The 12,099-nt window shown below is 48.8% G+C and overlaps 2 protein-coding genes across 7 annotated transcripts in view; both read right to left on the reverse strand.

Moving 5' to 3' along the window:
- LOC139263790 (uridine phosphorylase 1-like) overlaps positions 1-12,099 on the reverse strand; it is a 143,258-nt gene that overhangs the window by 89,019 nt on the left and 42,140 nt on the right. For 4 of the 6 annotated variants that reach the window (XM_070879838.1, XM_070879837.1, XM_070879840.1 and 1 more), the window contains exons 3-4: positions 6,529-6,646; positions 6,261-6,419 (exon numbers count right to left, since the gene is read on the reverse strand). The exons of the other annotated variants lie outside the window; for them this stretch is intronic. In XM_070879838.1, the coding sequence (XP_070735939.1) occupies positions 6,261-6,419; positions 6,529-6,646 (277 nt within the window). The remainder of the gene's footprint in view (positions 1-6,260; positions 6,420-6,528; positions 6,647-12,099) is intronic. 6 annotated transcript variants of the gene reach the window in all.
- On the reverse strand, positions 9,777-10,088 carry LOC139263789 (histone H4-like). Its single transcript, XM_070879836.1, has one exon. It carries the CDS (start codon positions 10,086-10,088, stop codon positions 9,777-9,779), a length of 312 nt encoding a protein of 103 aa, XP_070735937.1.

Raw genomic sequence — 12,099 nt, forward strand, 5'->3', positions numbered from 1 at the left:
CACTGCCTTGGGTGAGGTACCAAAAAGCAGCTGTCATCTGTGGAACTATACCCCATTATAAATTACAGTCTTCAGAAGATGTGGGATAAGCAGAGAAAATTGAAATGGAAAATAATCAGCATTGCAACTTAAGCTAATAACTCAATTTTAATGTTCAAGTAAACCACCCAGGCTTTGCGTTCATAAGCTAAGAAATTGATGTCAGTATATTATTCATGGATAAGCTATGGCTTATTATAAATTCTGAGAGAACCTGATCCTCATACTATACCCGCGATATTGATGTCTTTGCAGAAAACTGTAGGGGACGAAATTGCCCCTTTTTATAAAAGCCGTGAGGTGGCCACAGGTTGGTAATGACTCTCCGCCTAGTCGTTGCGGAGTTTTCCAGCGTTAATCACGACCACTCCGACCGTGTTCCTGCCCTGTTGGGCACGAGAGGACCCACCCCCACCGACAGGTGCCGACCCCCTTTCTCACCTGCGCGGGAAATTACCCTGCAGAAACTGCCCTTCCTGAGCGTCACCACCGCCGGTCGGTGCCACTGGTAGCTTTCCCCTGCGGAAAGCTGTGTGTGCCTGGGTGGCACGCCCGCCTTTAAAAGAGAGGGCGCACTGCGGGGACGCCATGTTATTTTATTTGTCGGCCGATGACCAGGTTGGGCTGATAATAATGCCCACTGTTTCAGCCGGGCCGCCAACAGGCAACTCGGCCGAAACCCCCTCTTGGGTGCAAGGCCGCTGGCCTGGCTGAAACCCTCCCTGGTGGCCCAGTGGACCTAACTTATAAGTATGCAGAGTTCGCAGTGACCCTCGCCTTTAACTGATGCCGCGCTGATGTCATGAGTGAAGGTCATTTCCGCCCCGCACCCACCCGGAACACCTCTCCGCTTGGAAAACATTTTCCAAGTGCTGAATTTCGACAGAATTTCCGCCCCAATCTATGGTCAAAGGTCAGTAAGTGCACCCCGTTTGGGACGGGGCTCAATTTCGGCCCCTAGGAATTCTGTCCCACACAGTGGGCCAGCCAGGAGGAAGAAAGCAGCATCTAATCCTCTGAATCAGATGTTGTGTAAGAGTACTACCCAGTGGTGGAAAGGGTCGTCTTGGTGAGACAGATGATGGTGCTAATTAAACACCTGAAATACACAGGGAAGGCAAAGCCAGCAACATACAAACTATCTGAATATTGATTAGGTCTATTAGCTAGGTACCAGAAGACTTAGTTAATAAAATGATGAAGAGGCACAATACAGTATCAATTTGTACTTTCTGAAAATGCAACCACTATAGCTTAAGGGGGAGAAATTGGGCTGCTTTGCACCTCCCATTAGCTCCTGGGGGGGCACTAACGGGGCGCAAATGAATTTGTGGCTGCATGCAGCAAGAACAACACCTCCCGCTAAATTTGGAGGCGACAATATGTAGCGCCCAGCGATGCTGACGTCATCACCGTGTGGAGCCCCAGAACACAAATTGGCCCTCGCCCCTGGCTTTTCACATGGCGCTGACGACGACAGCTTCAGCAATCGTGTTTCAGTCGCATGGCGGCTGGGGGAGCGTTATTTAAAGGCGCCAACATACGGTTTACTTTTGGTCGGCGAATAATGTTTCCTTCTTAGTTTCACATAGACAGAGAGGCGTTTTGACCGATTTGAGCGATTTGCAGTTGAAGGAATGTTCTGAGTTTGCCATCCATTGCTGCATCCGCGAGGTCACAGATGCTCGCTACAGAGGGGACTACATTTCCTTCCCCATCACCAGACAGAAGCAGCACGAGTGTGCATGTGGCTTTGCCAGGATAGCGGGCTTCCCCATGGTGCAGGTCACCATTGACTACACGCACGTCGCTTTGCAAGCATCGCATAATAATCCTGAGGTATTCCGTAGCCGTAAAGGCTACCACTCACTTAATATACAACCACACTCGCCAAATCCTCACTATCAATGTCCGCTATCCTGGCAGTAACCACGATGCATTCATCTCGCGCCAGATCAGTGTGCCAGCTCTCTTCCAACCACCACATCAAGCTCACGGCTCGCTGGTCGGAGACATTGGCTATCCACTCTCCACCTGGCTCATGACTCCCCTCTGCAACTCCAACACCCCTGCCCAGCACTCATACAATGAGAGCCATGATGCCACCATGAGCATCATTCTGCAGATCATCGGAGTGTTCAAGCAATGGCTCCGCTGCCTTGACCGCTCAGAAGGAGTCTTCCAGTATTCGGCTGAGCAGATGTCCTTTTAGTCTTTATCTGCTGCATGCTGAAAAACTTGGCCATCATGAAGGCACAGCCTCTGCCACCAGGCATAGCTCCACCACCTCAGCAGGAGGAGGAGGAGAAGGAGGAGGAGGAGGAGGAACAGGAGGATGAGGAAAATAAGGAGTAAGAGGAACAGCAACAGAAGCAACGGAGGAGGCAGGCACTCAATGGGCCTTCTGAAAAGGGCCATCCACAACCGCCTCATTAGACTTCGGTCCCAATGAATTCCAGGCCACTTCCCAGTTGCTCTGTTCGTCTCCATAATTACATCAATTTCTCATTCCATACCACAGCCCCAAAACTGAAATGAGAGACAGCATCAAATATGCAACATTCCAACTAAAATTTTAGCTGAAAACAGTAACCACATATATAAATTTTACTATTCACCGTGTACAAAACCTTATATCCCTTTTTAACACTGCCTTTACCTATTCTACTGCTCCTATGTAGTGTCTCCCCAGTGGCTGCAGCATGGCTGGTGGTAGGGCCAGAGACTACAGATGGCCTTGCAGGATGCCCCCGACTAGCTCTGAGCCTGGAAGGCCTGGCTGTAGACTGCACCACCTCAGGATGGACGGATGGATGACAGGCAGCGACAAGTGCAATGGCAGAGTGGCAATGATGGGATCAGGAATGCTGTCCTCCCGAGCGAAGACAGCAGGTTTGTGCTCCACTAACCCACTGCCACTCCCCTGGGGCAGCACCTCAGCATCCCTACCAATCTGCTGGATTGCAGATTGGTGGCCTGCTGAGACATCATGAGGTACCCGTTCGACTGTGGTGGATCCAGCGACGATAGCAGCAGTCAGAGCTTGCGTCGCATCCAGCTGAGACTGTATGAGAGCAGTCGATGCCAGTACACACATTATCTGCACTACAGTACTAAGATGTTGTGTTGCTTCGGCCTGTGCTGCAATGGAAGCTGCCACATTGCCCATGACACGCGTCATGAGGTCTGGGTCCCCACGGCCTCTCTGGGGGTCCATCATCGTCTGCAGACTGGAAATGATGGGCTCCATGGTGTGTGCAGAGATCTGTGCAATGTTGGAGGCGGACTCCTTCCCACTCCTTCACATTCCCGAGAGACTCTTGGGCACCCTTGCCGTTGCACTTATCATCTCGGAGTGCATGGCCATCACCCTTGTTGTGAACTCCTCCCCATTGAGGTCCTCATCTGGGTCCTGTGCAGCAGAACTCGCACTCGAACTCTCCCTCCGGGGAGCTGGCCCCCAAGCTACTCTTTGCCCTTGCTGCAGCCCAATTGTCCCCGGTGCATCACTCAGAGGAAAGCTTAACAGAGGAGTCTGCACTAACGATCGCATAGTACCAGTCTGAGGTGGTGCCTGCGGGTGAGAGATGCAGTGACGCGGTGCTTGGGTCCTCCTCCTCTTCTCCTTCGTCAGTCTCATTGGGGGCCTCAGGGAGAGGCTGGTCACCTGCTGGCTGATTATCTGAAAGTGATAAAGCCTTCTGGTGTGAGGGATGAGAAAAGGATAGGGGATGAAGATACCATTGTTGCCCCCAATGGCGTCGATGTCACCGATGGCCACGATGCCCAACACCTGCTGCCAATGAGTCACAGCACACGCTCCTCCAGGTCTCAGAGCTGCTGCAGCTGAGGTTCACTCCTGCCTGTCCTCTGCTGCTCCCTCCTATTGTGTGCCACCATGGCCTGCAAAAGAAAGGAATGTGTGTGAGTCAAGGGTCCAGCTATGTGTCTGGGAGATATGCCTGCTGTCGTTGAATAGCTGTGAATGTAGGCAAAGCATGAGATAAGGGTGAGAGTTTGAGAAGGTGCAGATTTTTGGTGGGTGAGTGGTGATTTGCGCAGTGTGCACAGACAGAGGTTCAGATGCTGATATGTAGGAGCTATTGAAGCATGTACTCACCTTGATCATTCAACTGAGGTCGTTGAATTTTTTATGACATTGTGTCAGCTTGTGTTCCACAACACTACTGGCCAAGACCTCCTGTGTCACTTCCCTTCACGTTGCCCTGAAGAACTGGGGAAAATCGCCAACTTCCGCTTACCAGGAACAGCGCTTCCCTCCTTTGCTCCGCTGCAGTCACCAATGCGACGTCAGTGAACCAACAAGCTCTCTCCCTTGGAATTGGATTGGGAGCACCCATAGCCATGGGATGTTTCACTTGCTCTCAGATTGACTTCAGTTCCAGGAGTGCTAAAAATGAGCAGCTGCACATTGGTACAACCTCCCCTTTAAGAGCTGGAATGAGCCAGTGTGAAGGATTGAAGCATGATTGCTGAATGTAAGTCACCTGAAATTCAGTACCACTCTGGTGATAGTGCCTCTGTAGCGCCCCACTAAGGTCATTAACGTTTGAATTACTATCCCCCCCTTCCCTCCGGGGCACTAAAGCCCAATTTTGAAGACTTTAGAATCCTTTGTGCCTCGCGTTAACTTTTTAAATTTTGAAAATTTAACGCTCCACTCTACTGAATTTTTCCCCCTAAATTTTTATGCCAGAATACACAAATTCTACACAATGCTACACTGATTATACCTCTTCTTAGGCAGTCCCCCGGAGTCAAGAATGACTTGCTTCCACACTAAAATGAGTTCTATGGTGACTGATGCCGGGTCCCAAATTTCATTTTAAAGGGTGGAAGATGACTGTGCGTGAATTCTTTTAATGTGGGGTGGCCGTTGTACAGCAGCTACCACACGGACTTGACATAGCACAAGAGGATCCAAGATGATTGGAGATCAGGCTTTGCTGCATGGGCCTAGCACACACACTCACGCACATATTCCTACTGACCCCCTCCCTCCCTCAGGTCCTCTCTCCCTGGTTTTCAAAGATCACAGTGTAGGTGAGCACATTAATCTTTGAGCAGCTTGCGTATTTGTCCATAGAATACTGACACTGTATCCCGGGCCCCCCTGCTCCAGCTCCAGCATGCTGCTCTCCATGCGCAGGCTCTGTGCGCTTTTTCCGCGCTCTCTCCAGCCGCTCACGTTTTGGTCATTGGTTCTTTACTAGTGACCACCTGTATTCTGGCCTTGTGTCCCGGCCTCACTGCTGGCTTTGGGTTCCGACCTCGCTGTTGGTCTCGTGTCCCGACCTCCCTGCTGGCCCGTGCTGTACCTTCCCTGGGTCCCAACCTCGCTGCTGGCCCGTGCAGTACCTTTCCTGGGTCCCGACCTCCCTGCTGGCCCGTGCTGTACCTTCCCTGGGTCCCGACTTCGCTACTGGCCCGTGCTGCACCTTTCCTGGGTCCCGACCTTGTTGCTGGCCCGTGCTGTACCTTCCCTGGGTCCCGACTTCACTACTGGCCCGTGCTGCACCTTTCCTAGGTCCTGACCTCCCTGCTGGCCCGTGCTGTACCTTTCCTGGGTCCCGACCTTGTTGCTGGCCCGTGCTCTATCTTCACTGGGTCCCGACTTCGCTGCTGGCCCATGCTGTACCTTTCCTGGGTCCCGACCTCGTTGCTGGCCCGTGCTGTACCTTTCCTGGTCCCCGACCTCGTTGCTGGCCCATGGTGAACTTTTTCTGGGCCCCAATCTTGTTGCTGGCTCATGGTGAACCTTTCCTGGGCCCCGGTCCTCCAATCCTCGCCGCCCGCCAATCCTCATATCTTCACCGCCCGCCGATCCCCACTGATTATACACAATTTTGTTAACTTCATCATTATCGTTTTGAAATCATGTACTGTATATATTGTTTTCATCACAAACATTTCTTGCCAAAAATTGTCATTGCTGGTCATCTACAAAGTCTCGGAAAACCTCACCTCCGAATATCATAAAGCAACAGGTGTTTTTGGAAATAAATTATAACGCTGCATGAGACAGAAGAAATATTCCTCACTGGTGTGAAATCTGATGAGTGAAAGATAACAGGTTTCAAATCTCACAAGGACTGCATACATCTTTTTAATCACCCTAAACAGTATATTGTTTTATATAAACAGTTTCAAGTAGATAATATATAACCATCAGTAGTTATTTACACTTTGTTGTTACTTACACTGATTGCTAGGACAGGCCCCACTTTATACATGCTGAAACGGTCAGTGTGTGCACAGATATTGGGGATGTCATCCTTGGAACACCCCAGTCCTAACAGCTCGTTTATGTACTGAGCGAAGGCTTTCATTCGCCACGCGCTTCCTCCTACACAAACAAACTGGCACAAAAAAGAGAGACAATAAGAAACCGTGGTATTGTTTTCTTCCATCAGTTTGCAAAAATCAAGTGTGAGAATGCTGACATAATCAATCAATCTGTTAGTTTACCTTGACATCTCCGAACATAGCATGGAGATCATGAGTTTTGGTCCCAAGGTCGAAGTGATATAAAATATCTTCTTTCATTGTTGCAAGATAAGGATTTGATACATAATCACATTTCTCTCTGCAAGAAAAAATGTTATTGATTACAGTACATTTTCAGAATGTACTGTTATTGTTATTGCTTCAATATTATATGGGTGCAATAATTCAAAGGTGCTTGTCATCTTATTTGCAATGCATTGCAACTGTATTTAGTTATCACTTAACAATCCGACATGCATTTAAAAGTGAAACCAATCAGCATCACAACACAAGCTGTCTGCTAGCAAAGCTTTAACAAAATATAAATAGAACCCACCCCGCCCCCTGCAATTTCCTAGGTGAAATGTTGAAAGAAACATTCAATATGATTGAAGTACTAAGAAATTCCATTCTTGATCACAGACAGCCCAATAATCTATTTGTAGTGCTATTTGTTGGGTTGCTTTCAGTACAGTATTGAAGTACTGTGATTATTTGCGCAGGATCTACTTTGCCCTTCTGCGTGTGCGCACTGTATGGATGTGTAATCTAAACACCAACCCACCCCCACCGTAACCACGCATGCGCACCCGACGTTGCAGCTCCGCATGCGCACTGGTCCTTCTAAGTGGGGCACACTAACCGGTGCAGTCCTGATCGGTAGGCCGCAGCCTCGGGGTTGGAGTATGGGTGTGGAGACCAGACTCAGGCTCTGCAGCTGCAGGGCCAGAGCTTCAAGATACTGGGTCGTGATTTTGCCATGTTTGTGCTGCATGTTTTTAGGGAGAAAGTCAGGAGATCTGGGGGTTGGGGTGGACGAGAAGGTCAGGAACCCAGCAGGGAAGGAGGAGGAGGTCACTCGGGGGCGGGGGGGGGGGGGACGGACAGAGGGAGGGGGAGGTCAGGAACTCAAGAGGGGGGTGAGATTAGAGCACGGAGAGAACAGTGGGGATGGGGGATGAGCGTGATGCAGGTCTAAAGTGGGGGAAATGAGAGCGAGAACATGATTCAGATGGGAATACGGATCATGTTCTCCCACCTGTTCGACATGGATTACCTTCTTCCAACCGGTGATATTAGTGGATCCCTTCTTACACATTGCGCAGGTGAACGGCCTCTTCCCAGTGTGTATGAATGTGTGGTATGAGTTGTGGTATGGGAATGTGTGGTATGAGTTGTGATTGGTAGAGATTGTTGGTAGTTGATTAATGGGGGTATGGGAATTGAGGTGGTGGTGCAGTTTGTGGGATATGCCTATGAAGATGCATTCACTGATGTTGACCACTTGTGAGGTCATTAAACTTCTTCCTGCACTGTATCTAGGTGCTCAGGGCTACATTGCTTGCATTAACAGCGACAGCTATGTGCTCCCATTTCCTTCTCATTGTCTGTCTGGTGTGCCTCTTGGCCCCATGTGGATACAAGACATCTCTCTTCCTGTCCAGCTCTCGCACCAGGACCGCGTATGCTGCACCCGAAATCTGGGACTCCTCTCTCTTCCATGTTGTGCCATCTTCACTTCCTGTAGGTCACACACACCTCTACAACGACTTCCAGTACCTGCTGCAGCCAGAATGCATCACCCCTTTAAGAGATGCCGACTGGCTTTAAGAACTGCAGGATAGCTTTAATTGATACTAGACTTGCAGGAACTTGGGCCCCCTGCTGAACGTGCAGCAATTCAACAGCACATTTAGCACTGGGTTGCACAACACTATCATAATAATTAGCAAGCAGCACGAAGTTCACATGCTGCCAGCATTACTTTAAACAGGCACAGGTTAATCGTGCATTGCGATCCCCGCACATATTTTGGGCGGCTATCCGAAAGGATGTAGAGAAGTGTTTACTTAAGCAGCGAGAAAAATGAAGCCAATGTCTTCATCTTCCACCACAAATTCCATTTCTTTGACACCGATTCCATCCGCCTTCGCAAGACTTCGCAACTGTGATGCCCTATTTCGACCCAAAGTTGTTGTTGGTGCAGTTGGTGCTAATGGCAGGAGTAATGTTTACCACACAAGTTCTTAACTGTCGTTAAAACCAATAATTAAAGGCTAGGATGCTTTGAGTTATTATTTTCTATTGCAATTCAATTTTGCCTATTGGTGGCACTAAGATTTAATATTGTAGCATCATTAGAAATGTGCACTCAAGACAAATATTTCATGCAGTAGTAGTTACAAATAACTAAGCTGAATTGCTGCAGGGTCCTAGAAAATAACTTAATCTAAATGACAGATCATCATCATAGGCAGTCCCTCGGAATCGAGGAAGACTTGCTTCCACTCTAAAAGTGAGTTCTCAGGTGACTGCACAGTCCAATGCAGCGATTACAGTCTCTGTCACAGGTGGGACAGACAGTGGTTGAAGGAAAGGGTGGGTGGGGAGTCTGGTTTGCCGCACGCTCCTTCCGCTGTCTGTGCTTGATTTCTGCATGCTCTCGGCGACGAGACTCGAGGTGCACAACGCCCTCCCGGATGCTCTTCCTCCACTTTGGGCGGTCTTGAGCCAGGGATTCCCAAGTTCCAGTGGGGATGTTGCACTTTATCAAGGAGGCTTTGAGGGTGTCCTTGAAATGTTTCCTCTGCCCACCTGGGGCTCGCTTGCCTGGAGTTCCGAGTAAAGCGCTTGCTTAGGGAGTCTCGTGTCGGGCATGCGAACGATGTGGCCCGTCCAACGGAGCTGGTTGAGTGTGATCAGTGCTTCGATGGGGATGACAGATAATGTCTAAGTATTGAGCATATCTACACAAACCAGGATTTATGTAAATTCACCACAGTGGGAGAAGTGTTTACTTAAACATGTAAGATTTTTCAAACTTAGCATAAAGATGGCAGGAACACCACAGCTGCAGGCATTGCGTCTGTTCAAGTCGCGCACAGCTAGCCCCAACAAATCTTGCAGGGTCGGCCCTCATTGTGCTATCACAGCAAGCCCCTAGCCTGCAATCTGCCAATGATTTGGAGCTTGCTGTTTCATGGAGTGGGATATACAGCAACCATTAAAAGTCTTTTTGATACCAAAATGTTCTGCAGTAGTTGCAGTAAAGTTAAAACTATAAAATTGATACACCTGGCTACAATTAACACTGGTGAATTCCATAATTGAATGCTGTTATATTTCAGTCCTGAATCCAAGCAATCATGCCATACAAGGTCGGCTTTACCAATCTGGATTCTCAGTGCTAAGCTTTGCTCATTAGAATCCTCAATTATTTTCTTTTATTTTCAACCACCGAACCCATACAGGGTATGTCCCTGGCGCTTCAGCGCGTACACCACGTCCATGGCCGTCACGGTCTTGTGCTTGGCGTGCTCGATGTAGGTGACCGAGTCCTGGATCACATTCTCCAGGAAAACCTTTAACACCCCGCGCACCTCCTTATAAATCAGCCCTGAAATGCGCTTAACACCCCCGCGCCGAGCCAGGCGCCGACTAGCCGGTTTGGTGATGCCCTGAATGTTGTCCCGCAACACTTTACGGTGCCGCTTAGCTCCACCTTTGCCCAACTCCTTGCCACCTTTCCCTCTGCCCGACATTATCCGCACTCGCTGCTCACTCGACAGGATCCTCATATTGAGACTTCAGGTCACAGATGTCATGGGATTTTCTGATGGGGGCATAATTTTGTAAAATCTACCTTTATATCTCTATTATTTATGATTAACATTCTAAAAAATTAATTTTAAACCCAATTTGAAAAACAATCCACTAATCATGATTCAATCGACTGTGTTATCCTCTGCTTTATTAAACTATAGAGCATTGATAGTTAAGGACATTAACCACTTAGGTTAACAAGTAATTAAAATAAATCATGTTAACCAGATCAAAAGATGTAACCTCCGACAGTGATCTTGAAAGGATTTACTGACAAGCAAGCCAGCATTTCTTGCACAAGTTTCTATGGACACGAATGTCCTCATTAGATAATTGGAAGCTAGCCTTGCAGTTGTCCCTGGACTAATACAAAGTGTAGTGGCACACTTTAGCTCCATGCTGGTTTCACATAATGTACCAATTTTATTAATCAAAATAAGGTTTATAAGGAGACAGGGTTTTGTGCCATCTTCTCACATATCCTATTCCATTTAACAAATATATTAGTGACATGAAAATCACAATTAATCCACAACCTCAATGGGGTAATGTAGTATACTGGTTATTTTAGTGAACTAGTGTTCCAGCTAATATGAGTTTAAATCTCACCATAGCAATTTGAGAATTTGGCTTAAGCTTTTTTTTTTAATCTGGGGAAAAAATCTGGTATCAGTAAAAGTTACCATGAAGCTGTCATGTAAAAACATATGTCATCATCATAGGTAGTCCCTCGGAATCGAGGAAGACTTGCTTCCACTCTTAGAATGAGTCCTTAGGTGGCTGAACAGTCCAATACAAGAGTCACAGTCCCTGCCACAGTCATTGAGGGTAAGGGAGGGTAGGACAGCTTTGCCGCGCGTTCCTTCCGCTGCCTGCGCTTGTTTTCTGTATGCACTCGGCGATGAAACTCGAGGCGCTCAGCGCCCTCTCGGATGCACTTCCTCCACTCAGGGCGGTCTTTGGCCAGGGACTCCCAGGTGTCGGTGGGGATGCCGCACTTTATCAGGGTGAGGGTGTCTTTGTAACGTTTCCTCTGTCCACCCTTGGCTCATTTGCCATGAAGGAGTTCTGAGTAGAGCGCTTGCTTTGGGAGTCTCGTGTCTGGCATGCGGACAATGTGACCTGCCCAGCGGAGCTGATCAAATGTGGTCAGTGCTTCAATGCTCTGGATGTTGGCCAGGTCGAGGACGCTAATGTTGGTGCATCTGTCCTCCCAGAGGATTTGTAGGATCTTGCGGAGGTATCGTTGATGGTATTTCTCCAGCGACTTGGTGTCTACTGTACATGGTCCATGCCTCTGAGCCATACAAGAGGGCGGGTATTACTACAGCCCTGTAGACCATGAGCTTGGTGGTAGGTTTGAGGGTCTGGTCTTCGAACGCTCTTTTCCTCAGGCGGCCGAAGGCTGCGCTGGTGCACTGGAGGCGGTGTTGAATTTCCTCATCAATATCTGCTTTTGTTGATAAGAGGCTCCCGAGGTATGGGAAATGGTCCACGATGTCCACGGCCACGCCGTGGATCTTGATGACTGGGGAGCAGTGCTGTGCGGCGAGGACAAGCTGCTGGAGGACCTCTGTCTTACGGATGTTTAGCGTAAGGCCCATGCTTTCGTATGCCTCAGTAAATACGTCAACTATATCCTGGAGTTCAGCCTCTGTATGTGCACAGACGCAGGCGTCGTCCGCATACTGTAGCTCAACGACAGAGGTTGGGGCGGTCTTGGACCTGGCCTGAAGGTGGAGAAGGTTAAACAGCTTCCCATTGGTTCTGTAGTTTAGTTCCACTCCAGCAGGGAGTTTGTTGACTGTGAGGTGGAGCATGCCAGCGAGGAAGATTAAGAGGGTTGGAGTGATGACGCAGCCCTGTTTGAACTCAGAGCGGACGTGGATTGGGTCTATAATGGATCCATTGGTAAGGATCACGGCCTGCATGTCGTCATGGAGTAGGCGA

The sequence above is a fragment of the Pristiophorus japonicus genome, chromosome 5 (assembly GCF_044704955.1).
Source record: "Pristiophorus japonicus isolate sPriJap1 chromosome 5, sPriJap1.hap1, whole genome shotgun sequence".
In the NCBI taxonomy this organism is placed as follows: Eukaryota; Metazoa; Chordata; class Chondrichthyes; family Pristiophoridae; genus Pristiophorus; species Pristiophorus japonicus.

What these genes read in the sequence shown, in the direction of transcription:
- LOC139263789 (XM_070879836.1), bottom strand. Translation starts at nt 10,088, where the DNA reads ATGTCGGGCAGAGGGAAAGGTGGCAAGGAGTTGGGCAAAGGTGGAGCT.